At 45.3% G+C, this 24,645-nt stretch overlaps 1 protein-coding gene across 2 annotated transcripts in view; it reads left to right on the top strand.

Moving 5' to 3' along the window:
- Positions 1–24,645, top strand: part of EXD3 (exonuclease 3'-5' domain containing 3) — a 182,752-nt gene that overhangs the window by 49,079 nt on the left and 109,028 nt on the right. For both annotated transcript variants that reach the window (XM_048512193.1, XM_048512194.1), the window contains 9 exons: positions 6,791–6,957; positions 11,454–11,592; positions 13,793–14,003; positions 14,535–14,644; positions 18,298–18,505; positions 19,106–19,272; positions 19,624–19,794; positions 21,982–22,035; positions 23,029–23,160. In XM_048512193.1, coding sequence (XP_048368150.1) covers positions 6,791–6,957; positions 11,454–11,592; positions 13,793–14,003; positions 14,535–14,644; positions 18,298–18,505; positions 19,106–19,272; positions 19,624–19,794; positions 21,982–22,035; positions 23,029–23,160 — 1,359 coding nt within the window. The remainder of the gene's footprint in view (positions 1–6,790; positions 6,958–11,453; positions 11,593–13,792; positions 14,004–14,534; positions 14,645–18,297; positions 18,506–19,105; positions 19,273–19,623; positions 19,795–21,981; positions 22,036–23,028; positions 23,161–24,645) is intronic.

Genomic DNA, 24,645 nt, shown 5'->3' with positions numbered 1-24,645 from the left:
TTTGAGAATAGGAGCATACGTGTACAAAAACCAGCATGGCGGAAGGGCTCAGTGTTGGACAAAAATCAGAGAGACCCAGGTTCAAATCTCTACTCTGTTACTGAACCTTGCTGGTTTATGTCGAGCCTCTTGGGTCTCAGTCAGGCTAATCTACGTTACAAGAGTGGTTGTTACATAGATAAAATGACAAGAGTGCTGTGACGAACTGCTTTTGTACCCCAGTAGGGAGAAAAGCAAGGGTATAAATATCTAAAGAGCTAAACTCGCTAGTTCTGTTTGCAAAATCCTGTTCTTCTCCTGTGCATAAAATTCTGCACGTTTCCGTTCGCTTGCTTCTGATTCATTTGCATTTCTAGGCAAGATCGTTTGATTTGGTTGCTGAGAAAGGAGAGCTTTTGCGCTGGGAAGGTGATTATTCAAAAGTGGTGGCAGAGACTAAAGAGATTCCTCTTGAGAAAGGAAATCTGCTAAAGTGGAAAGAAACAAGAAACTCATCCTCATTCAAAAGAATGCGTCTCTCGGTGGAATGTTGTAATTATGGATTTAGGGGAATCAGGCCAGTTTGGCAGGGTGTGAATTTCGGAGTTCATTCAGTCTGCCCTCTCAAGCATTCTGTCTCCACAACAGAGGGCACTGGGAAATGTAATGCACCAGGAGAGATTAAAGAGAGAGGGAAAAAATGTCTCTGCCAATCCTTCCATTTGCTAGAGATCCTGCAAACATACTTATTATAGCTTTGGCTCGCAGCTAGGTGGACCCCTTGAAATAAGATCAAGGTGCTGTAACTTAAGCGCTCCTTTACATGTTGTGCCGAGCAAAGCTGAAGAATCCTGGAGTGCTCCAGAGAGCAGGAGGAGGACAAAAAAGGGAATCAGGGTACTGGAATATGAAGAAGAAGAGTTTGGATTTATACCCTTCCTCCTTTCTCTCTTGTAAGGAGACTCAAAGGGGCTTACAATCTCCTTTCCCTTTCCTCCCCCTTCCTCCACAACAAACACCCTGTGAGGTGGGTGGGGCTGAGAGAGCGTCGAAGAGCTGTGTCTTGCCCAGGGTCACCCAGCTGGTGTGTGTTGGAGTGCACAGACTAGTTCCCCAGATAAGCCTCCACAGCTCAAGTGGCAGAGCGGGGAATCAAACCCGGTACTCCAGATTAGAGTGCACCTGCTCTTAACTGCTACGTCACTGCTTCTCTCTCATCAGGCCAGGACTTGGGCAACCTGGCTTCAGATCTCCATCTGGCTGTGAATCTAGGGTTGCTAACTTCCAGGTGGTGACTGGAGATCTCCCACTATTACAATTGATCTGCAGGTGACAGAGATCACCTGGAGAAAATGGCTGTTTTGGGAAGCTGGGCGCTATGGCATTATACCCCACTGAAGACCTCTCAACCCCACCCTTCTCAGGCTCCATCCCCCAAATCTCCAGGTATTCCACAGCCTATGTGACTCTTGCAGGGTATTCCTGAACCAGTTTCTCAGTCTTGGTGCATTCAGTTTGCCAGTGTCCTCTGTTGTGGAGATTGAATGCTCACTGCATTGTTGTAAGAATTAAAAAAGGATGGGGAAAAATATGACAGGTATTTTCCCAACCTAAGTATGTTGTAAGGTAGCAAGAGAATGGGGGCTATGCTACCCTCTTGCTCTGTGGCATGCTATATATATATATATTTTTACTGGCACAGAGGAGAGCATTTCAAAATGAGGCACCTCTCTCCCCCGTTGCAACTTGCATACTGAAATGGTCAGCTCTATAATTCTACCACTTTATTCTCCACAGCAGAGACTGGCCCTCTGACCTCCTCCCCTACAATATGAGGGTGATAATACGGAGCTTGCAGGATTGTTGTAAGGAATACTCAGCCGATGGATGTGAAATGCTTTCGGTGTTCAAGAAAAGGGCTGCTGAGATCTCAAAGAATGAATTTTTTTCTGAATTAATGGCCTAGCATAAAATAAAAACAAGCAAATTCCCTTCAAGCAGCCCAAGCAGCACTTGACCTTGCAGAGTCACGAGAAGACCATACTATCAGAGCAAACCTTACTGGCCTCGATGGGCCAACAGTGCAGGGTATTTGTGTATGTTTGGTGTGGGGAGGGAGAACCCTCTCCAACTTTGTGGAATGATAGACGCTGCTTTTGGGAAAGGGGGGTTGTGACTCAGTGGGAAAGGTGCTTTAGAAAGGTCCATGTTTGGTCCTCGGATCTGGATCTCAGGTTGACCACTCATCACTGCTGCCAGTCTGAACAGACGGTGCTAGATGGGCTAATGCTTCATGCATAAAGTGGCTCAGGTCAGGATGATTATTCTGTGATTGCCGATATGGGGAATATGCATACTGAACGACAACCTGGCTGTTTGAAGTAGTAATACTTACAGCACATCAGGTTGAATCCAGAACACTTGCTGGTTTTCTGTGTGCAGAGAGATGTGGATATTTTAAAGAAGATTTGGGCAAATTGTTTTTAGCTGTCCATAACTTTTAATTATGGTGGTTTAAACTAGAGCATCCATGTTCAGGGGCAGTGTACCTCTGCGTACCAATTGCTAGAGGCAAACAGGGTGTTGCATTCATGACTGGGTGCATCTGGCTGGCTGGAAAAAGAATGTTGAATAAAACGGACCTTTGGTCTGATCAAGCTCAGCAGTTCCTGATGTATTGGAAGTTCACAACTTGGCAGTTTAGCTTCCTCCAGACCTTGCTTGCAAACCAGGGCTGCTTCTCTGCTGTGTCCTACTCCTACATGTGCAAACGCAGCCTACCCGGGTGGAATGCAGGTGCTGCGGCTGTCAAGCCTCATTCCTGAGATGCTTTTAGCAATGCAAAGGTGAGACTCTCCTGTCAAAGTAGGAAATCAATCAGTTGATAGCCTAGGGGGAACAAAAAAAAACACAGAAGGGGAGAAGGCCACTAAGTGCCACTGAAGCCAGCTTGATTGCAAAACACTGCATGCAGCCACATTGCCTGCAAAACAGGCCACAATTAAAAGCTAAAGTTTAGGAAACCAGAATCTTTACTGATAGGACACTCAGCAAAGTAGCAGCATCTCCAGGAGCAAATAGAAACACCTTGACCCTGGTCCATTTCTTGGACCATTTTTCCTGCCTTCCATTTGAGGAGCATTAAAATGACATCCGTGGCTCTGTCGCCCCAAGTTTAGGCTAGCTCAACGTTCCTCTGGGAAGCTCACCAAAAGGGCCTAAAGGTGATACCATTCTCAATATGCGGTTGTCAAAGGCATTGCTGTTTCTGAACATGAGATCTCCACTTGGTCACTATGACTAATAGCCCTTTCTGTGAATTGCTTTAATGGCCATGACCACATAAAAGTCCTGCAGGATTAGGTGGAGATTCATCTAGCCAAGGGTCTTGTTTCTAGCAGTGGCCTGCAAGATGCCTCTGTGAACTCCGCAAGCCAGGCAAGCAAGACAGTCCCGAGGCCTTGGTTGTTAGCCTTGATGGCCTCTTAGGTCCCTTCCAACTTACTCTGTAGCTTTCAGTTTGGTTTCTCCTCCAAGACTTCAGAAAATTGCCCAAGATTTGTTGCTAGTTTTTCATCTCTGCTGCATCAGCAGATCTGGAGGGAATGGGGCAATGTTCCCACACGTTGCCTGTCGCTCAAGAGAAGAATGTTGTTCAACCAGCATTCTCCCTCTGGTACTAAACCCATAAAACAAAACACAGGCTGGAACGGTGAGATGGGCAGATATTTTGCTCTCCAATTTCTTTCTTGCAGGCTTTCAGAAAACCCTACGTAAGAAAAAGATTGGGGTTTCAGCCTTTAAGGGCTTTGCCCCCTCCCTGGTGTTCCCTCCCCTGTTCCCACAATATCCATAAAGTTAAGAATATGCAGCTTGTGCATGTTGCTAGTGCTGGCGTCCATTCGAATGAGATCTAGAGATCTCATGGAGTTCATCTGATTTCCAGATGACAGAGATCAGCTCCTCTGGAGAAGATGGCTGCTTTGGAGGGTGGACCTTTCCCTCCCCAAGCTTTACCCCCAAACCTCTAGGAATTTCTCAGTTCTGATCTGGCAATACTAATGATTTTACTAGTAATTAATTAATAATTATATTAGTAACCATGAATGATTCAGGAGGGCTTTACTGTGATGAACTGATTCAGAAAGAGGCTTCAGTAAAAGAGTAGGATGCTTCCATGGCAGAGTAGAGTTCCAAACCTGGGACTGACACTCTAACTTCTGCACCACACTATATGGGGAATATTATGTATGTTGTCATGTTTTTTTAATGCTGAGAGTGTGACTGTAGGACCAGTCTGTGCGGAGGCGTACTGGGGAAAATGGCGCCCGGGGTAACACCTGCTCTGGGCACCCCTGCCCCCCCTCCCCTGCTCTCCACTTATCTTAGCCAGCGGCAGCATGCTTAGGCCACCCGGGGTCAATTGACACAAACACCCCATCCCTCTGGCAGATACACCACTGAGTCTGTGTAATGGCTCGATTGGGTACGCTGACCAAATACTGAGTTCCTGAACTAGTTTCTCAAGTGGAGATGACCAGTGCGTGTGTGAAGATACAGGAGGTGCTGCTGTGTGTTTGGAAAAGCAAAGTACTATTTGATTGCATCCACAGGGGCATTGATCTGCATGAACCGTACCATCTCGAGAACAGAAATAGGGATACACTGTGATTGTCTGATGGAGATCATGCTGAAGTAAAGGGAGATTTCCAGATGCATGATCAGAACCCCAAAGTGGAGAACGTGTGTAGGATTAGACAAGTGGGCTGTGACTTCTTATTCCCCCATAATGGAAGCACTTCCTTCCAAATATAGGGCAGTTTCCTATCCTATGGAATTTCTATTTTGCAAGGACCTCCTAAAGATGGGATCTCTCCATCATCACAACATGGCCTCCCTCTACCTCATGGTGTGGCGCTTCCTACAGTGAAAGCCAGCATGGTGTAGTGGTTAGGAACAGGTGGACTGTAATCTGATCGACTCTAATCTGGAGAATTCTGCTTGATTCCACATTCCTTTGCATGAGCAGCGGACTCTAATCAGGGAAACCAGGTTTGTTTCCCCACTCCTACACATAAAGCCTACTGGATGTCCTTGTTCTCTCAGAACTCTCTCAATCCTACCTCCCTCGCAAGGTGTCTGTTGTCGGGAGAGGAAGGGAAGGACTTTGTAATTCGCTTTGAAAATCCTTGCAGGAGAGAAAGGCAGGGTATAAATCCAAACTCTTCTTCAACCAGTAAGTCATATACAGCCAATTGGCACTGGTTCACTACCTGGACATTGGAGAAACAAATTAATCCTGAATTTTGTTCATTGTCTTCTGTATTCGATTACTTCTTGACATTTAAAGACTCCAGTCTTTCAAACTACTCTATTAAAGTTAATTTAGCCATAATTTCAGCATTTCATGTTGGACTTGACTGACCATCCATTTTTTCAAACCCCCACCCCAAAGAGTTTTTGAAGAGCCTGTATAGTTTATTTCTGCCAGTGAAACCTCCTGAATTCCACAATGGAATTTTATTTAGTTTTATTACAGCTGACACTCGAACCAATGGCCTCATGTGATCTCTCCTACCTATCATATAAGACTGCCTTTCTGGTAGCTATTATTTCAGCACACAGGTGGGAGATCTCCATGTTCTTAGATATAATCCCCCATTTACTAAATTTCATGGTCCTGTGCCTAAGTTTGATCTTTCTCCTTAAAGTGGTCTTGGCATTTCATGTATCCCAACATATAGTGCTACTGGTGTTTTTCTCTCAACCAAAATCATCAGCGGAAAGAGCACTACATTTGTTAGATGTTTGGAGAGCATTGTTGTTTTATTTACATCACACAGCATCATTTAGGAAAGACGGTACCACGTTCATCTGTTTCAGAGGCCCCAAGGAAGGAAGAAGGATATCAACTTAATCATTTTCTCAGTGGGTCACATCAGTGATAAAACTAGCATACACAAAAGTGAAGGTTGATTGCCTAATGCTACTTAAAGCACATTCTACTAGAGCCCAATTGTCATCTGCTGCTTTTAGTTTCAGTGTAGATCTCAAATATACCAACAGGGCAGCAACATAGTCCTCTCCCTCTGTGTTAACCAAATGTTACTCCATGGATGGGGATTCCAGGAAAGAGTGCAGTCCTGCAGTCACTATTTAGGTTAGCAGTCTCACACCCACCTGCTCTGATAAGTTAGTTTGCTACTGTCCCATATGGGGCTGCACAGAAGCTGTGAAGATGAAAAACAGGTTGCACTTGTATCTGTGGTTCATTGAGTAGTCTTCTGTGCAGGCACACATTCCTCCCTCTTTCACTGCTGTGGATTGCTGATTAAGTTACTGTTGGTTGTTCCATGGCCTCGAGAGGAAAACTGAGGGGGGAGTGCTCCCTCCCTCTCCGTCACGTGGCTTATTTGAGTGGCAAAAGCCTCTGAATTTAGTGCAAGATGGAGGGGAGGGGGTGCACTCCAGAGAGCAGATTATTGTAGAAGCTTGAAAGTCAGACCTCCATGGCTGGCCTGTGCATTCACAGTCCCATGTATGCCTGCTCAGAAGACCACTCGATGTACAACCGTAGCAGCTCTGTTTTAACAGGTGTATGACATCATTGTAAGTGGAATGCCTGTAAGTGTACATAATGGATTTTCTCAATGGATCGAGAAAATACATTATGTATTGTTTTGGAGCTGGGGTAGCCAGTATTTTCTTTATTGAGAGCTACTTCTGAGTAATGAAAAATACCCCAAGCAACTTCCTTGCTCATGAAAATGAATCTTGCCCTGACTGACTCTGTTTTCCTTTTGCGTTGTAGTGCACCATTGGGAACAATCCATTGCTACAGGAAAAATTAGTTCAGTTGCTGGTCGGTTATAATCACCTCAATGCTGCGGCCACTTGGGCTCTTCATTACAACCTCCCCGAAGAGCGCCTGCCTTGGAGTGTGGCAGAGGAGCTGAAGGCACTCCAAAGTCAAGAGAGGTAGAGAGGGAACAAGCATGCCTGTCCTGGGCACTTTGTCTCGTGTGTTATGGCTGGTGGGTTGTTCTTGTACCAGGGTGCACCTCAGAGTCAAGATTTCTGTGCACTTTTCTTCACAGTTCTGCCCTAAGAATGACTTTTTTCAAATCTGTTCTCATAAATATGATTGCACCGTCAGTGCTTAGTGGAGCAGGGGCTTAGTGGAGCAGGAAACCTGCTTTCCCTTAAGGGTGCAAGTTTAGCTAAAGCATTTGTCAAAGTGCACCTGGCAGCCCCCTCTGCCTTCTGTGATGGGGTGGGGCCCCAGGCCTTGTTCTCATTACCACTTTCCAAACATTTTCTTAAAGATCTGAATGATCTGTTTTCCCCAGTTAAAACCCCAGTTGAACAATGGAGCCTTACTTTGGTCTTGTCCCACCTTACTTGTGGGCCATTTGAGCCATTGTCTTCTTGCCCTTTTGTCATTTAAGACAGCTTTCCTGGTGGACATCACCTCTATTGTTACAGGCTATCACCTGTAACAAGTGGTGGTTCCCTGTGGCAGCAAGGGGAGAACTGGAGAGTGTGTCCCCCAGTCACATGTCCTTGGGTGGGAAAAACCGTTAGACCAGGTTCGTGACTGGGGGGAGGGGAGCACTCAATCAATCAATCAATCAATCAATCAATCAATCAATCAATCAATCAATCAATCAATCATTTATTTACGGTCATTGACCAGCAAGGTACAAAATAATTAAAATCACAAAAATTACAAAATACAAATTAAAACAGATAATAAAATGCAGCTAATAGGCACCAGAAAATTCAAGACATAAGCACAAATTAATGAATAGAATGTCCAGCTAATAATAAATAAAAATTAGCTGGCAAAGCTAGTGGAGCAATGTTGGGCCTTCCTGATTTTACTAGATATCCAGGCAAACTTGGCAACAGAGTGCGTTAGATGTTTATTTGTATCAAGGGGAGCACTCATTAGTCAGCTGTTGCTCCTAAGAGCTCAAAAGAAGTCTCAGTGTCTGGCCTGCAACTGTGAAGTCCCATCCCCCATGTGTGCCTGCACAGAGGACAACTCAATGAACAGCAGTTACAGATAAATGCAACGCTGTTCTTCCATTGCACCTGGAGACATCCCATGCTCCTTTCCAATTCCCATTACTTTACATCCAGGATATTCCCAGAGACGCAAGGGGGCTTCACACACCTTTGCTAAATATTTTTGCACAAATATTGACTGTCTTTTGTGCACACAGACAAACTGTGCAAATGAATGTTTGTCCTGCCCGGTGCTGTTGTCCTGCTGAATTAGTCACACGCTCCTCTAAACACAAGGTTAGCAAATATTTTTTCATATAATAAGCCCCTGGCTTCAGTAGCGTGGGGAAAAAACAAACTGACCAGAAACTCTTGTACGTGAAATCACCGCATGGAGGAAGAATCCAGTTTTTCCTCTGGTGAGCAAACAATACAGTTCAGTCCTTGATGGCATCTTCTGTGACAATGACCTTGAGGCAGAATCATCCAGAAGAAGAAGAAGAGGTTGGATTTATATCCCCCCTTTCTCTCCTATAGGAGACTCAAAGGGGCTGACAATCTCCTTGCCCTTTCCTCCTCACAACAAACACCCTGTGAGGTAGGTGGGGATGAGAGAGCTCCAAAAAGCTGTGACTAGCCCAAGGTCACCCAGCTGGCATGTGTGGGAGTGTACAGGCTAATCTGAATTCCCCAGATAAGCCTCCACAACTCAAGCGGCAGAGCGGGAAATCAAACCCGGTTCCTCCAGATCAGAGTGCACCTGCTCTTAGCCACTACGCCACTGCTGCTCTTAAGTCATGTCTTAAGGATGTCTTAAGTCAGCCAAATCAAGCAGATATACTCTGGTGAAGAGATCTCTCCGTGAACAGGAATAGGAATGAACTGAAGTGGATGGGCAATAGATGCAAGGCAGGCAAAAGTAAACATTTCTTTGCTCAAAGCAAAATTAACTTGTGGAATTTATCTTATAAGTTTGCCTTTCTGGTCGGTATCACATTTTTATTTATTTATTTTTTATTTATTATTTGATTTCGTATACCGCCCTATCCCCAAAGGGCTCAGGGCGGTGAACAATATAAAAGCATATATAAACATAAATATATAAAAGTTTAAAATTTTCATTCTAAAACAGTATCCCACGAACCCATATGCAACCCTCCCAAAGGAAAGGTGATGGGTCGATGATGTTAGGGACCCTATACAACAGGGAGGATGAAAGCAGGGCACCCTCAGCGGCTGGTCTCTCGAGCCCGGTCGTTCAGTGGGTCTTGCAGGCCCTCACGGAACTCTCAAGGTCCCGCGGGGCCAGGACAACTGGTGGTAGAGTGGTTCCACCAGGCAGGAGGCCAGAGCCGTGAGGCCCTGGCAGTGACCAGCAGCATCATGAGGAGCAGGGATCTCAAACCAGAATTGGCCTCTGCTGAGGCGCAGAATTGACTTCAGGTTATATGGGGTATCACGGTCCCGAAGGTGCGCGGGTCCCAGGCAGCGTAAAGGCCTTAAGGTCAACATGTACCTTAAGAAGATGATTGAACTCCACTGGGGAGCCAATTCCTTCTAGTGCAACACAGGCTGGATATGATCCCAGGGTGGCCTGTGAGCAGGCGTGCAGCTGCATTTTGGACCAGTTTTAGCTTTGGCGAGATCAGGCGCCGGGAGGCCAGCGTGAAGCGAGGTTACAATGGTCTAGCCTGGAATTTGACGTTGCGGATCACAGTGGCTAGGTCAGCGTTGGAGAGGAGAGCCAGCCATTAGGGCCTGTCGAAGATGGAAAAAAAGCCGGGTTGTATGGAGCCCACCTGGTCTCCATTGAAAGAGAGCGAATCCAGGTGGACCCCCAGACTCTGGAAACCCGAGGAGGGAGGTGGTAATGTGACCCCCCTCCACACGGCGGCTGGAATTCACAATCTCTCCCCGGCCAAGCCAGAGGATCTCCGTCTTGATGGATTAAGTTTTAACCTGCTCTGTTGCCAACCAACCAGCGACCGCCTCAAACAATGCTGTAGAGAGCTGCAGGAAGCGGTGAAACAGCTCCGCCTCCATCGACAGAATATGACTGAGTGTCATCCCAGCATACTGATGGCAGACCAGCCCAAAAGCTCCCATTACCAACTGAGCAAGGGTCGCTGTATAGATGTTAAATAACCGGTGGGGACAACAATGCCCCCTGAGGCACACCACAATGAAGCGGGCACCTCTGGGCTTTGTCCCCACCTGCACACTTGCTGACTCAGCCCACGAGGAGGGCAGAACAATCCATTGAAGGACAGTGCCCAGGACGAAGGCGGTAGTGACGGTGGAGCCAAAAGATTAGGTGGTCGACCATCAAACGCTGCGGTGAGATCTAACAATACCAGCAGCGCCGATCCGCCTCGGTCAAATTGCATATGGAGCGTATCTGTGACAGCGACGAGAACCGTCTCCGTCCCATGCCCAGCACGGAAGCCGGACTGGAAGGGGTCGAAAGTATTGGCCAGGAAAGTAGAAGAGTTATCTGCTCTCCAAGTAGACTCTTCATTCATCTGGTTTCATCCCAAAGAAGTGGTCCATGTTGCAGCATGCAAGGATAGTATCTAGCTAAAATTCCTCTAAAAGCCAACTAGACAGATTCATGGAGCATGTTCATGGACAGCATACCTCTGAGTGATGCTTCCTGGGAGAACTGTTGCCTTTATGCCCTGTTTATGGGCTTCCCAGTAACATACAGTTGGCCACAGAGGGAAAATAGGATGCTGAAATAGGTGAACATGATCCATGTTCTTGTCTCCTCTTTTCCAGGCCTTGTACAAAAGATCTAGGAATTTGATTGGCAATAAAATAATAACAATTCCAAATTCTCTGACCAAGCAACCTAAAGCCCGTGTCCAGAAAGTATGTCAAATTACATGAGGCTGCATCAGTTCTTTTATGTTGTTCAGCTTGTGCAGTTTAATAAATAAAACAAATAATTAAATTTGAGTTCTGCTTCCATTTTAGTTCCTAGACTGATGCATGTTGACTTCCTGGCACATCTCTCATCCATGGGCTGATTTGTTTAGCTTTCTCAAGCTAGCTGCATCATTTGCTTTTAGACCAACTGTACCCTGCGACTACTCTGGTTTTTGCTTCTCATGGGAGGGACAAGGACAGTGAAGCCCTTCCTTTTAGTCAGTCACCTCTCTGACTTCTGATGTGTCACCTGGCATTCCCTTTGTCCTTTCGTCTTTGGAAGTATAAAGACTGGAAGCTTGGTTGTCATTTTTTTCTTTGAAATGAAAGCTGGGATTCTTGGGATGGTTAATTCTGGGCTTTTCTACAATGTTTGGTACTCTCGCAGAGTTGTGGCTTTCATGTAACTCTGGTGGTCAGTTCAGGAGAGTACTTTTGCGCATAGAACATAATGCGTTTGATTTGCAAGTGGGGCTTTGGGCTGCCCTCCCATTTCCTTTAGCTGAAATAGTTGTCTTTCTGTCGTGATTGTGTAGAGATACCACGAAGCAAAAAGGCGCCAACTGTGAGGAGTGGCGGAAGGATCATTATTACCAGCTCCCCATCCCCAGGGAGAATGTCCTTTTCCTGTCGACCTGGGAAGAAGTGCAGAAGTGCACGGACTATGTGCTTCAGGTGGGTGCCCTCGCTCTCTCCACGCTCGTACCCTGGAGACTTTGGGTGGACAGCACTGCATGGAAGACCCTATTTCAAAAGCAGCTCATATGAACATGTAAAGTTGCCTGATACAGGCTCGGATCACTGGTCCATCTGAGAAAAACCTTTGTCTGCCTGAAACCTGAAGAACCACTACTGCTAGTCAGAGAAAATAGTACTGAACAGAAGGAACACACTAATGGTCACCTAAGGCAGCTTTTTATATTCAGATATAAGCTGATTAATTAGCTTCCTACAGCATGTTAGTGTTCCCTAGCAGTTTCTTAAGCTAATAATAACACAACCACTATAGAAATGGCCAATTTCCACCCTCCTAAATAAATCACAAAAGCAGCAACTACAACAGTGCAGTGAATTCTCTAACACTTATCCAAGATGAATTCTCTAACACATATCCAAGATCTCCGACCAGTCAAAAGTGATCCTCGGAACCCCTTATTGACCATGAATTTTGGTTTCCGACCCTTCTCAGGATATCTCAGGGAATTTCAGAGTCCTTCTGGTAGAAGATTACCTTCTCATGATAGGGACTGTTCTCCACCACGATGTCCTTTCCCTGCACCTAACGGAATGGCTAATCCAATCCAAACACCAGATTTGGGCAGTGTTTTACAGGTATTAATAGTATTGCAAAAAAGTTATGACTTCAAGTAGATGCGGTTTGTCCACTTTGGTGCAGTCTGAAGGTCTAGAGCCTGAAATCTGTCCTTTATCTGACTTTTTTTTTTTTATTCGTTGTACTTTGAGGATACAGGTTTGGCCAGTTCTATCAAAGTTCACCTTGCTACAATCTCTGCATTCCACATTCCTGGTGGCCCTCCTTCTGTATTCTCAGATCCTGATTCCAAAAAGATTTTTTGAGAGGCTTAACTAACCTGCCCTGTGTTCAAACTTTTTCTTCATGTTTGGAGTTTGTCTTTGGTATTGTCGTGTATTATACATAAACTTTTTGAGATATTGGCACTGGCTGATCTGTGGTTTTTATCTTATAAGTTTGCCTTTCTGGTCGGTATCACATCGACCAGGAAAGTAGAAGAGTTATCTGCTCTCCAAGTAGACTCTTCATTCATCAGGTTTCATCCCAAAGAAGTGGTCCTATGTCCTAGCTTGGAATTTAGGCCTAAGATGGTGTTCCAGTTCCATATGTTCCCAGACATTACACTGCTTGTCCCAAATCCTCAGTCCATGGGTGAATAATCACTCCATACACTTGATGTTAAGAGGGCACTCCTTTTTTATTTAAGTCGTACACTTTCTTTTTGGCCAGACAAAAATTTATCTGCTTTAAGAGTCCCAAGAAGGGCAAAGCTGCTTCTTCCCAAACCATTTCTGCATGGATTGTTTCTGCCATTAGGTTCGGCTGCACCAATTCTAAGGTAGATTGCCCACTTCAACTTAGGGCTAGTTCCACCAGGACTCAAGCCTCTTCAGCTGTTTTCTTGCTGTGGTTGACCTTCATGGCAACCTAGTTTGCTTTGTCCACATTCCCCAGGATTACTCCATCGATGTGGATTCCAGGGGAAATGCAGCTGTTGGGAGAGCAGTTTTTGCAGTCTTTGCTTTGTTGACAAGCTCATACCCCCCTCCATGGAAGTGAGCTTGTGACATTCCCATGCAGAACTGCACTGAAGACGCAATGATGAAAACAAAGTTGCACTGATTTGTAACTGTTGTTCATCGAGTGTTTTCTGTGCAGGCACTCATCTCTCCATACTTTCCCCATTGTAGACTACTTTCTTATAATGCAGTGGTGGCGAACCTATGGCACTCCAGATGTTCATGGACTACAATTCCCATCAGCCCCCAATTGGCCATGCTGGCAGGGGCTGATGGGAATTGTAGTCCATGAACATCTGGAGTGCCATAGGTTCTCCACCACGGCTATAATGGCTCTTCCACAGCAGTGAAGGGAGAATTGAGGGAGGAGCGTTGTTTCCCCTCCTTTCACATGGTCCTTTGAACAGGAAACCAGCTTGCTCTCAGCTCCAATGGGGAGGTGGGAGAAGCGCTCCAATTGCTCAAAAGCTTCTACAAGCCTTCTGGTCAATTCTCCAGTGCCTGCCTGCACAGTTTCTATGCATGCCTGCGCAGAGGAAACATGAAGAACAACAGTTATAGTTAAGGACAATTTTGGTGTTTTTTGGTTTCCCTCTTGCAGCCTGGACAGGTTGTTGGGATTGATATGGAATGGCGACCGTCATTTGGCATTGTGGGAGGAAAATCACGAGTCTCCTTGGTCCAGATGGCAGTTCGTGGCCAAGTGTTCCTCTTAGACATGTTGCAGCTCCTCAACCAGGATGGGAAAGATGAGGAGGCTCTATTGTCCTTCTTCCAGACGCTTTTTGCTGATCCGACCATCACTAAACTAGGTAATGGCTGTTTCCTGCTATCACTTGGTGCCTGACTCTTTTGAGTTGTCAAACATAGGTACATATGTCTTATATACTTGCTGGTAGATGGTGCCAATTTGGTAATAAGAGATTCTCCTGATTCTCAGATTTGTGGCTGGAGAGCAGGTCTTCCTCTGCTAGGGATTTAGTTCGGAATCACAGTGAGCTACCATGGACTGAGATGATCAGGCCCTCAGAGTCTCATTCAGATGAGAGATGTGCAACATCAGCTCCCGTGATGTACTAATCACAAGATTAGCAGCCCGTAAGAAGTTTCTGTCTTGGTCTGAATTCTGGAATAAGTACTAGGAAGCCTGGCCTTCCCAGATCAACATTAGGATCTTCTCCCTGCAGCACATGTGGTTCTCATTCTAGCTCTGGGGTCAGATTCCAGCTGAAAGCTTGAGCATGAGGAACCAGACTCAGGGACTGTTTGGGTCTGGATTCAGGTGTAGCTACCTACTGCTTGACTTAACCAGGCTCTGACTTCAATTTGTGGTGTTTTTCCAGGCTATGGGATAGCTGGAGACCTTCACAACCTTGGACATAGCTGCACTGCTTTTAAAAATTTGGACATGCAACTCTGTGGAACTGTGGACCTCTTGACAGTACATAAACAAGTAAGGACAAAGAGCCAGAAAAAGCTGAATTTCCCTTTCAGAAGAGGTAACCAGCTTCCCTGGTCAGGCAGAATGTCCCAGAATTCTCTATTTTGCTTCCTAGAATGAAAATAGTGCTTCTTTACAGCGGGTAGAAACATCTTGGGAAGGGATTGGAATGAGCCCTTTCCAAATCAACTGTTCTTGTCCGAAGAACTGAAAAACAGATGTACACGGGCAGATTTGTGTACATTTGCCGATGTGTTTTAAAATATCTTCTCTGTGTCCATCCTGATGGTTGTGGAACCAACCAGGGGAGAGGTGATCCTTGATCTAATTCTATGTGGGACCCAGGACCTGGTGCGGAAAGTCAGTGTTGTTGAGCTGATAGGGAACAGCGACCACAATTCTATCAGATTCAGTATCTCTGCATGCAAACAAGTGACAACTACTAATGTAGTTACATTTGCTTTCAGAAAGGGAAATTTCTCAAAGATGAGGGGGATAGTGCGCAGGAAGCTAAAAGGGAAAATCAAGAGAGTCAAAACTGTCCAAGATGCTTGGAGGTTGTTTAAAAACACAGTTATAAAAGCTCAGCTGGAATGTGTTCCGCAGGTTAGGAAAGGCAGCACCCAGTTCAAAAGAAAGCCACCATGGTTAACAAGGGAGGTTGAGGAAATTATCAGAAAAAAGATGTCTTTTAGAAAATGGAAGTCCAACTTAACTGATGAAGAATATCAGAGAACACAAATGCTGGCAAAAGAGAAGCAAGTTAGCTGTAAGGGAGGCAAAAAAGGATTATGAGGAACGCATGTCCTTGAACATCAAGACCAGCAACAAACAGTTCTTCAAGTACATCAAAAAGCAGAAATCCCAGCTAGGGAAGCGGTAGGAAGCCCATTAGATAGCCAGAAGGAACAAAGGTGTGTGCTAAAAGATGACAGGGAGTTTGCAGAGAAGCTGAATAAATTCTTTGCATCTGTCTTCACCCAAGAGGAGGTGAGGAAAATTCCTGCACCTGAACCAAGCTTCTTAGGAGGCAAATCCGAGGAACTAGTGAAGATAGTGGTAGACAAGGAAGAAGTTCTGGCAGCCATTGATAAACTAAATGCTACCAAATCCCCTGGCCCAGATTGCATTCATCCAAGAGTTCTTAAAGAGCTCAAGCATGAAATTGTTGATCTTCTCAGCAATTATGCAACTTATCCCTGAAATCTGCCTCCATCCCTGAAGACTGGAAGATGGCCAATGTCACACCAAGTTTTAAGAAAGGATCTAGGGGAGACCCGGGAAATTACAGGCCAGTCAGTTTAACATCTGTTCCTGGTAAATTGGTAGAATCTATCATTAACGATAAAATTATTAAACATGTAGAAAAGCAACACCTGCTGAGGAAGAGTCAGCATAGCTTTTGCAGAGGCAAGTCCTGTCTTACAAACTTACTAGAGTTCTTTGAGGGTGTAAACAGGCATGTGGATAAGGGGGAACCAGTGGACATTGTCTACTTGGGTTTCCGAAAGGCCTTTGACAAAGTTCTTCACCAGAGACTGTTGAGAAAACTCACCAATGAAGGAATAAGAGGGGAAGTCCTCCTATGGATTAAAAACTGGTTGAGAAACAGGAAACAAAGGGTGGGTATAAATGGGAAGTTCTCACAATGGAGAGATGTAGGGAGTGGTGTCCACCAAGGATCCATTTTGGGACCAGTCACAGACCAGGAAAGGGATTTGGGTGTCTTAGTTGATAGTTCCATGGGAATGTCAACTCAATGAATGGCAGCTGTGAAAAAGGCAAACTCTGTGCTGGGGATAATGAGGAAAGGAGCTGATAATAAAATTGCAAGGATTGTCATGCCCTTATATAAAGCAGTGGTGCGACCGCACTTGGAGTCCTGTGTTCAGTTCCGGTCGCCACATCTCAAAAAGGATATCTAAGAGATAGAAAAAGTGCAGAGAAGGGCAACGAGGATGATTGAAGGATTGGAGCACCTTCCTTATGAGGAGAGGCTGCAGCGTTTGGGACTCTTTAGTTTGGAGAGGAGATGTCTGAGGGGGGATATGATTGAAGTCTATAAAATTATTCATGGGGTAGAAAATGTTGACAGAGAGAATTTTTTCTCTCTTTCTCACAATACTAGAACCAGGGGGCATTCATTGAAAATGCTGGGGGAAAGAATTAGGACTAATAAAAGGAAACACTTCTTCACGCAATGTATGATTGGTGTTTGGAATATGCTGCCACAGGAGGTGGTGATGGCCACTAACCTGGATAGCTTTAAAAAGGGCTTGGACAGATTTATGGAGGAGAAGTCAATCTCTGGCTACCAATCTTGATCCTCCTTGATCTGAGATTGCAAATGCCTTAGCAGACCAGGTGCTCAGGAGCAGCAGCAGCAGAAGGCCATTGCTTTCACATCCTGCATGTGAGCTCCCAAAGGCACCTGGGTGGGCCACTGCGAGTAGCAGAGTGCTGGACTAGATGGACTCTGGTCTGATCCAGCAGGCTAATTCTTATGTTCTTATCCTCATTTCACTTAGTTTTTGCCATTCATACTACTTACTTGCTATAGTCTTGTGCACACATGAAAGACTTGCACATAACTAGCTCATACATGTATGCTATGGATGTATCAGTCTGTCACAATAAACCATGGTTTGTTTCAATGATGTTTGTGCAATTACCTCTCATCTACCAGACATAGGGTTGGAGTCATCTAGTTTTTCCACTCAACCTTACCCTGTTCCTCTTCTCATTGCAGATTCTGCCTTGTATAACTTTTATCTATGCTGGACCCAGAATCCAAAGTGTAGCCTTTTTCGTGGTCTTTATCAACAGAGAAAAGCTGGAAATTTTAATTAACAAGCCAGCTACAAACCCTGTTTTGAAATTCCAGCTTGGCGCCATCTAACAAACGCTAACAAACTCTAGTTTGTTAGACCTTCTGCATTCAACTAATAGAAATCTGAACAAACCCCAGTTGGTTCTGGTGGGTTTTCGGCATCTTCGGAGGTGTATCACAGAGGGAAATCTGTTACACACAACTGCCCACTTCTCTCTGTGATACACCTCTGAAAATCCCAGCCACAGATGCAGGCAAAACATTAGGAACAAGATCCACCAGACCACGGCCCCACAGCCCGGAAAACCCACCACAACCAGTTGAATCCGGCCATGAAGCCTTCGACAAACCCCAGCTGATCATCGTATTTGAAGGCTCTTTGGCAACTCATCACATTTTAATAGTTCTTATTGTGCCCTTTGCTGCTGAACCAAACACCTCAGTGTCACAATTAATATCTAGCAAGAAACTTTGTTTCAGTCCATTGAAGCCAGATTGGTCATAGCCAGCAGTGGAGATTTTCAGGAAAAGATCTGTCCCAAGAATGTTTTTTGTCCGATTTGGAGAAAATACATTTGACAAATTTCTGCCATTTTTCATGTTCTTTGCTTTTGATGCCTCTGTCCCTCTCTGATGATAGTGGTTGCCCTAGCCTAGAAGAATGTCCATGATTCTGCAAGAACTTTGAGCTGCTCTTTCTTCACCATCCTCCTGGTCATAACCAAATTGCAGTTAAAGAGATAAAGAGTTTGCTGAAATAAAACTTGGCCTTTCATTTCTACCTTGTTCAGATATCAAGAGATGTCACTGTCTGTTTCAACTCCCTTTTCTTCAGCTACCCAAATATTCTGGGGAGATGGAGAAGGGCTGCCAGAAGGTGAATGCTTTACCTCTGAAAAATGAGGCAGCCCAGTGTGGCAGGCCGCTGGAGAAGGGACTCAGCTTGCTGGTGCAGCATGTCCTCGGGAAACCTCTTGACAAAACAGAGCAGCTGTCCAATTGGGAGAAGAGGCCACTCCACGAGAGGCAGATCCTTTATGCAGGTCTGGCTATTATGATTTCTGCTATCACTTAGAACTAATACGTGTGATCTACAGAATCCACTGACCTCCTTCATGTTTCCAGCTCAGGAATTGGGTAGCCGCGTCCCCACTTATGTCTGTCTCTGGTATTGTAAAGATCACACACTACTGTTGCTGCTTAAATATCTCCTTAGAGCCAGCAATAAACCAGGCGTTGTTAATTGTACTGATTTTATTGAAGTTGCGTGATCATTTTGTTTACGACTCTGAGCGCAACTGTTGAGATGATGGTGGGGGGGAAGTAGGATATAAATATTTTAATAAACATAAATAAAAATGAGGATTACTATCTGAATGTTAATACGGTAGCTCAGAGGCTGATGTTTAACCCCCAGTTCAAATCCTGCCTCTGCCATGAGCACACTTATACAAGCCCCTATTCTGTTTGCTTTTAGTTTCCGTCCACAGTGTTGGGATATTAATACTGCTGTGCTTTACAGGGCTTCTTGTAAAAATCAGGGAGAATTCCTGAAAATATGCTAGAGAGGGAAGGCTTGCAGAATGATTTGAATACCATTATTCCGTTGTGTCATACATCACCTATTGCTTTTGTTTCTGCAGCTTTGGATGCTTATTGTTTGTTGGAGGTTTTTACAAAATTACAGAATGATTTGGCTGACTTTGGCCTGAGTCCTGACATCCTGACACTCCAGCCAAAGAAGGCGTGCACTGAAGTCAGGGCAAAGAAGCTGCCGAGCAAGCAAAGGATGCCGCCAACTTGCAATGAGGTTTGTTACCATGTTTGAAACGGGGGCTGTCGCAAAGCTATCCGTGATTTCTGGCGTAGCATGGGGCACAGAGCATGAATTGTGTTAGGAGAATCATAATTCTGGCCTGTCTTACAAGGCAATCCTGAGGATTACAAAAACACTACGTATGAAGCACTTTGAATCTTCCGTAGCTCCTTTGTAAACTGTGTATTGTTTGATTAATCAGTGACTTTGCACCACATATTTCTGTTTTCATGGTCATTGTTAGTCAACCTTCAGCTCTCATGGACACAGTACAATCACCATCCTACTGTTTGTGATGAATTATAAACCAATAAGCTCCCTTTGTGGTTTATTTGCTCCACCCAGATGTCTACAGCAAGCGTGAAAGAGAACCCAAGATCTTCAGCGTCCATCTCGGTTTGGGACTTCCGCGTGGTCTGTGATAACATGTTGCAAGGCCTAGGGCGGTATCTACGCTGCCTCGGAGTAGACGTCCGGATGCTTAAGAATGATGATGAACACAGGAAGGCAGCTGAGGTCAGTGCTCAGCTGGCCAGGAGGAGAGAGAACATTTAGGGCTTACTCTGAAGTGGGGTGTTGGTGCTAGAGTTCAGTGCCTTCTGCCTCTGGTCCAGGTTGTTGGGAAAGGATGAGCTTACCTGGAGCTGAAGGAAAGCACTCTGCACGCGGTCAAGTTACTTTGTGTCTTGCTTCGTGTGTTTCAGAGAAAGTGTGGTTCAGCACAGTGCTTGTGATGGAAACAGGCGGATACAGGTTCAGATCCCCTGTTCTGTCATGCTGATGTAGGCCTAGTTTCTGCCATTTAAAAAAAATTGGAATAGCTGGACTAGCAAAATTCCTATCAATCTCCAGTGAAAGGTTGTGGTCATGCGCTGTCATCACCGGCATCAGCCAACAAGGCAGCTGGGACAGGGAAACCGTAAGTGGCTTGGGATAACTTTGGGCTGTGCCTCTCTAGGAATGGGGATTCTTTCCCATTAACCTTTAGGCTGACTCTCCGAAGGACGCTGAGAGGACCCAAGCCGTGTGGAGCCACAGTGCAAGGACGAAACAGCCGCATGTGGCTCCGGAGCCGCAGGTGGCAGACCCCTGTGTTAGCCATAAAGAGGCTCCAGAATCAAGTCCTAGGGAGGCCTGGTTCAAGCCTTTCTTTAAAAATTTATTTGCTGGAAATAAATGGATCACAGTAAACATCCAGAAGTGAGGGCCTAACTTCAAGCAAGAGATAGTTGGAAAAGTATTGGCTGATACTGATCCAAATGTAACCCTCCCCCTGGTAAATTTATGTTTTTAAATTATACTTCTCCCTCACTGTAGGTTTCAGATTTTGTCTGCTTGGTTATTTCTATATTACCAAACTTATTGACTTTTATTTGCCCATGACCTGTCGGTTCACAAGCATAAAGAATAGAAATCAAGGAAATGAAAAAGAGTGATTTATTCCCGAAAGCTCATTCCACATTTCCCGCCCAATACTTTTTATCTCGCTACAGAGAGGATGTTTTCAGATTGCTGTCTCCATGGAGCCTGAACAAACATCCCTTCTGCTTTCCAGAGCTGGTAGAGGGTTGCTGCACTGCCGGGTGCTTTGATCTGTGCTTGGATAATCAAAGATAAAAATGCCTCCTTTCTCCCTTCCTCTCCCAGCCTCCATCTGATCCCCTTTATCTGAGAAACGTAGGTTAATAAAAGTCAGATCTGGTGTTTTGATACATCAAAGAGAAAACGGTCCAAAAGGGGAGGAGCGAGTAGCACTATTGCATTCAGGTATCTCAGCCAACGGGTGTAGTTCTGCTGTAGGATTTCATCTTCCTTTTTATTCCTCGAGAATCCCCATATTCATTTCCAAATGGTCAGAGTCATGTTTCTAGCTCTCACGGTCGCCCTGATTAGTTGAGGATGCCTGCACAAACCCTTTCTTTCATGCTAGTGCTGTACCTGGCATACCTCTCAGGTCTTTCTTATTTTGCTCATTTGAAGAAGAAGAGAAGAAGAGTTTGGATTTATATCCCCCCTTTCTCTCCTGCAGGAGACTCAAAGGGGCTTACAATTTCCTTGCCCTTCCCCCCTCACAACAAACACCCTGTGAGGTAGGTGGGGCTGAGAGAGCTCCGAGAAGCTGTGACTAGCCCAAGGTCACCCAGCTGGCTTGTGTGGGAGTGCACAGGCTAATCTGAATTCCCCAGATAAGCCTCCACAGCTCAGGCGGCAGAGCGGGGAATCAAACCCGGTTTCTCCAGTTTAGATTTGCTGATCATTTAGGGAACGCTGTTGTGGTGGGGGCAAATACTGTCTTCTGCCCCTGACTACTCTGTGGTAAGATTTCTCACTGGTAAGACGTCTTTAGGGGAAGGGAGGTAGTATCTCTTAGTGAGCAGAGCACAGACATGCATACCACGTATTGGAACAGGCATTTTTGCCAATAAAACCACTATAATAAAGAAAAGCAACACAGAAAACTCAGCTAAACCTTGCAGAAAGGTGAATAACAACAAGTTAGCATTGCATCCCCTGTTTGGCCTGTTCTTTCAAAAACCTTCTCAGACAAGCAGTCTCCTAAAAGCTAAGACAGTGGCTGTAACAGAATGCCCCTCTAAAAGGGAACCCATTACTGAAAGAGCCCCCACTCCATGTTATAGCGACCAGCCTTTCTTTCAATGCCTACTTCTGCCCAGATTAAACTGGGGTGTTGTTTCTTTCCAGCTTGCCAGGAAAGAACACCGAGTCATTCTAACCTCTGGGCTTCCATATCAGACGGTGAGTATGTACCATATTTCTTGGAGTGCACTATGGAGCTTCAGGCTTAATCTATGCTTGCAACAAAAGGGGGTGGTAGCATCCTGAGGGGGCAGAGTGGGCCAGTTGTACATGTACCACTTGAGGCTTCAGTGGAAGGATGTCATTAAAGGATGTCATTTTGGAATGTTCCCTCCCTACACACAATCCCTGCTGTGCTAGATTTCTTCTTGCAAAGCGTACAGAATATAAAGGAGAATTGCAAATATGATTCACCTTATCTGCAGTCTGTGAAGTACTACACTCTACCACCTTAGGACTTTACCTGCTCTTTCTGCTGAAGATTTTAGATCAAGCCAAAATTGTTTTCATGGCCCCAGTGGAAAATGAGTTGATGGGTTGGCAGCAGTGTAGCTGTTCCTTCTTGAAGTTTCTGTTCCAGTCCTTAGCATACACTTGAAAGGGGGGATCACCTATTAATTGCTGCCATTCACTCATCTCCTTTGGCACAGGTGTGACATTAGTAGCACTTGTGGAAACACCTGTTTCCTCCCTGTGCTCTTCTGAGAGAAGAGGAGAAACTATAAATGGATGTGTTGATGTGCAGCAGACTCTCTATGGATGGGGAGGTCAGCTGTGAGTGGGTCTAAGCCAACAACCATTCCTGATAATATCTGGTTGATAATATCTGGTTGATCCACAGAAGTAAGCAATGGTCCCTCTGAGGCCTAGCAGCTGCTCAGTGAAGTGGAACCCTGGTGGAAATCTTGGTATTCTGTCCACCTATTTTTGTCCATTTCTTCTCCTTCAAGGAGGTCCGGAATGCATACCTGGTTCTCCCCCCCTCCATTTTGCAAACTTTGGAGGAGATTACGCTAAGAGAGAATATCTGGCTCAATGTCACTTATTGGGAGTGAGTGGGGATTTGAATCCAGATCTCCTCAGTCCTAGTTCCACCCTTGAGCCACTGCACTATACTTGCTGTCTAGCATCCATCTTTTCACCTTTCCATAGCTGCGTTCTCAGGTGGGAGAAGGAAGGTGCTTCTTGGTTGACTGTTCGGAGAAGGCCAGGGAACAAGCTCTCCGGGTTCTGAAACACTTCAATGTCCAGGTGACTTTGGCTGATGTCTTCAGTCGATGCCAGGTAGGACTTCTTGTGACTTTCCATCCTCCTCAGATACTGTTTGGTCTTTTGTGTGCTTGATATCATTCCTCCGCCTCCTTGAGGAGTCGTTTTAATAGTTTCAAGCTGTTCTATTTTTCTTCATTGTCACCTGGAATAGACTGGCAGGTTATGTACGAGGTGATGGTGTTTTGGGTAGTGTGAAATGTGCTGCTTTGGAATCATGTGAGTTTAAAGCATATGGGACTATTTAGTCCTGGAAAATTATAACTGGGGTGGGAAGACAGAGGTTTGCATGTAAAATTATGCATGTGATGGAGAAAATGGATAGAGATAACTTTCTCTCACAATACTAGAATTGGGAGATGTAACAGAAGCTACTCCCTTTAGTGGCTTGAAAAAGTATTGGACAAATTCATGAAAGAGAGGTCCATAACTGGCTATATGGAACCTCCATGTTCACAGGCAGTACATCTCTTAATGCTGTTTGTTGTGGAGCAACAACAGGGTGTTTGTAGTAGTGCCCTGTTTGTAGTAATTCTTGAGGCATCTTGATGCCACCTGCAGTAAACAGTGGGATAGATTTTTGATCCGATGCAGCAGGACTGTTGGTGCTCTGGCAGTGCGGGGGTAGGGTGGGTGAGTAGGGCTGACTCCTTGATAGAGTTTGACTTCGATCTTGTCTTTGCTTCTTTTTAAGCATCTATTGAGCGTTTTTCAGTGCTCAGAGCACTTACTTGTTGCCTTGTTGGAACCCTTGCAAGAGATTTGCTAAGTTGGTCGGTTGCATTTTGGGGAGAGAAGGGCTTGCTTATGACTATCTGTTGGATTTAAGGCAGAGGCAAGATTTAAACTGGGGACTCTCTAGTTCATAGCTCAGTCTCCAAGGCACAAAGACTTCATAGCTGTGAATCTTTGTCATGTGCAACCTCTTGATGGTTGCTTTCACAGAGAGAGAGAGAGACATTTTGACAAGATGAAGGGCCCTTGCTTGCCTGGGGCAATTTGTGAGCAACTTTGAAGCAAGCCTGGGAAATTCCGACAATATCAGTTGATAATTATTAATATAGATCCCACAAGCTGTCATTTAGGTTACCAAGTGTGCCCGAGTCACATGGTCAGACGGGGAGGAAGGGGTGTGTGGTTAAGTTTCTTTTATGTGGGTTGGGCTGACGGGTCCAGCGGGTGATGGGAACAGCCAGCCATCTTGGTTCTCACTGACTTGGGAGCTGAGTAGCTCTATCTCTCTGTATCATCTTGGCTGGGGGTGTGGGGATTTTGTATCACTTTGGGGAAGTAATCTCCCTCTCTGAGCCTGAGAAATCCTGATGGGTCTTCACACACGAAGCACAGTTCTTTGCCTTTCAGGGCAACAGCTATGCTTTTTTTTTGCTAACATTTTCAAGGGTCACAGTTTGGCAGTCAGCTGCAAAGGGAGGAGGTGAACATGAAGATGATTTTTCTCTGGTTTTAGGGCTTCTCCCCATGCCCCTATCGCTCTTCCAG

The sequence above is a fragment of the Sphaerodactylus townsendi genome, linkage group LG12 (genome assembly GCF_021028975.2).
Source record: "Sphaerodactylus townsendi isolate TG3544 linkage group LG12, MPM_Stown_v2.3, whole genome shotgun sequence".
Taxonomy (NCBI): Eukaryota; Metazoa; Chordata; class Lepidosauria; order Squamata; family Sphaerodactylidae; genus Sphaerodactylus; species Sphaerodactylus townsendi.
Note: the sequence above shows the minus strand (reverse complement) of the source record. Positions and strands in the feature narration are given on the sequence as shown.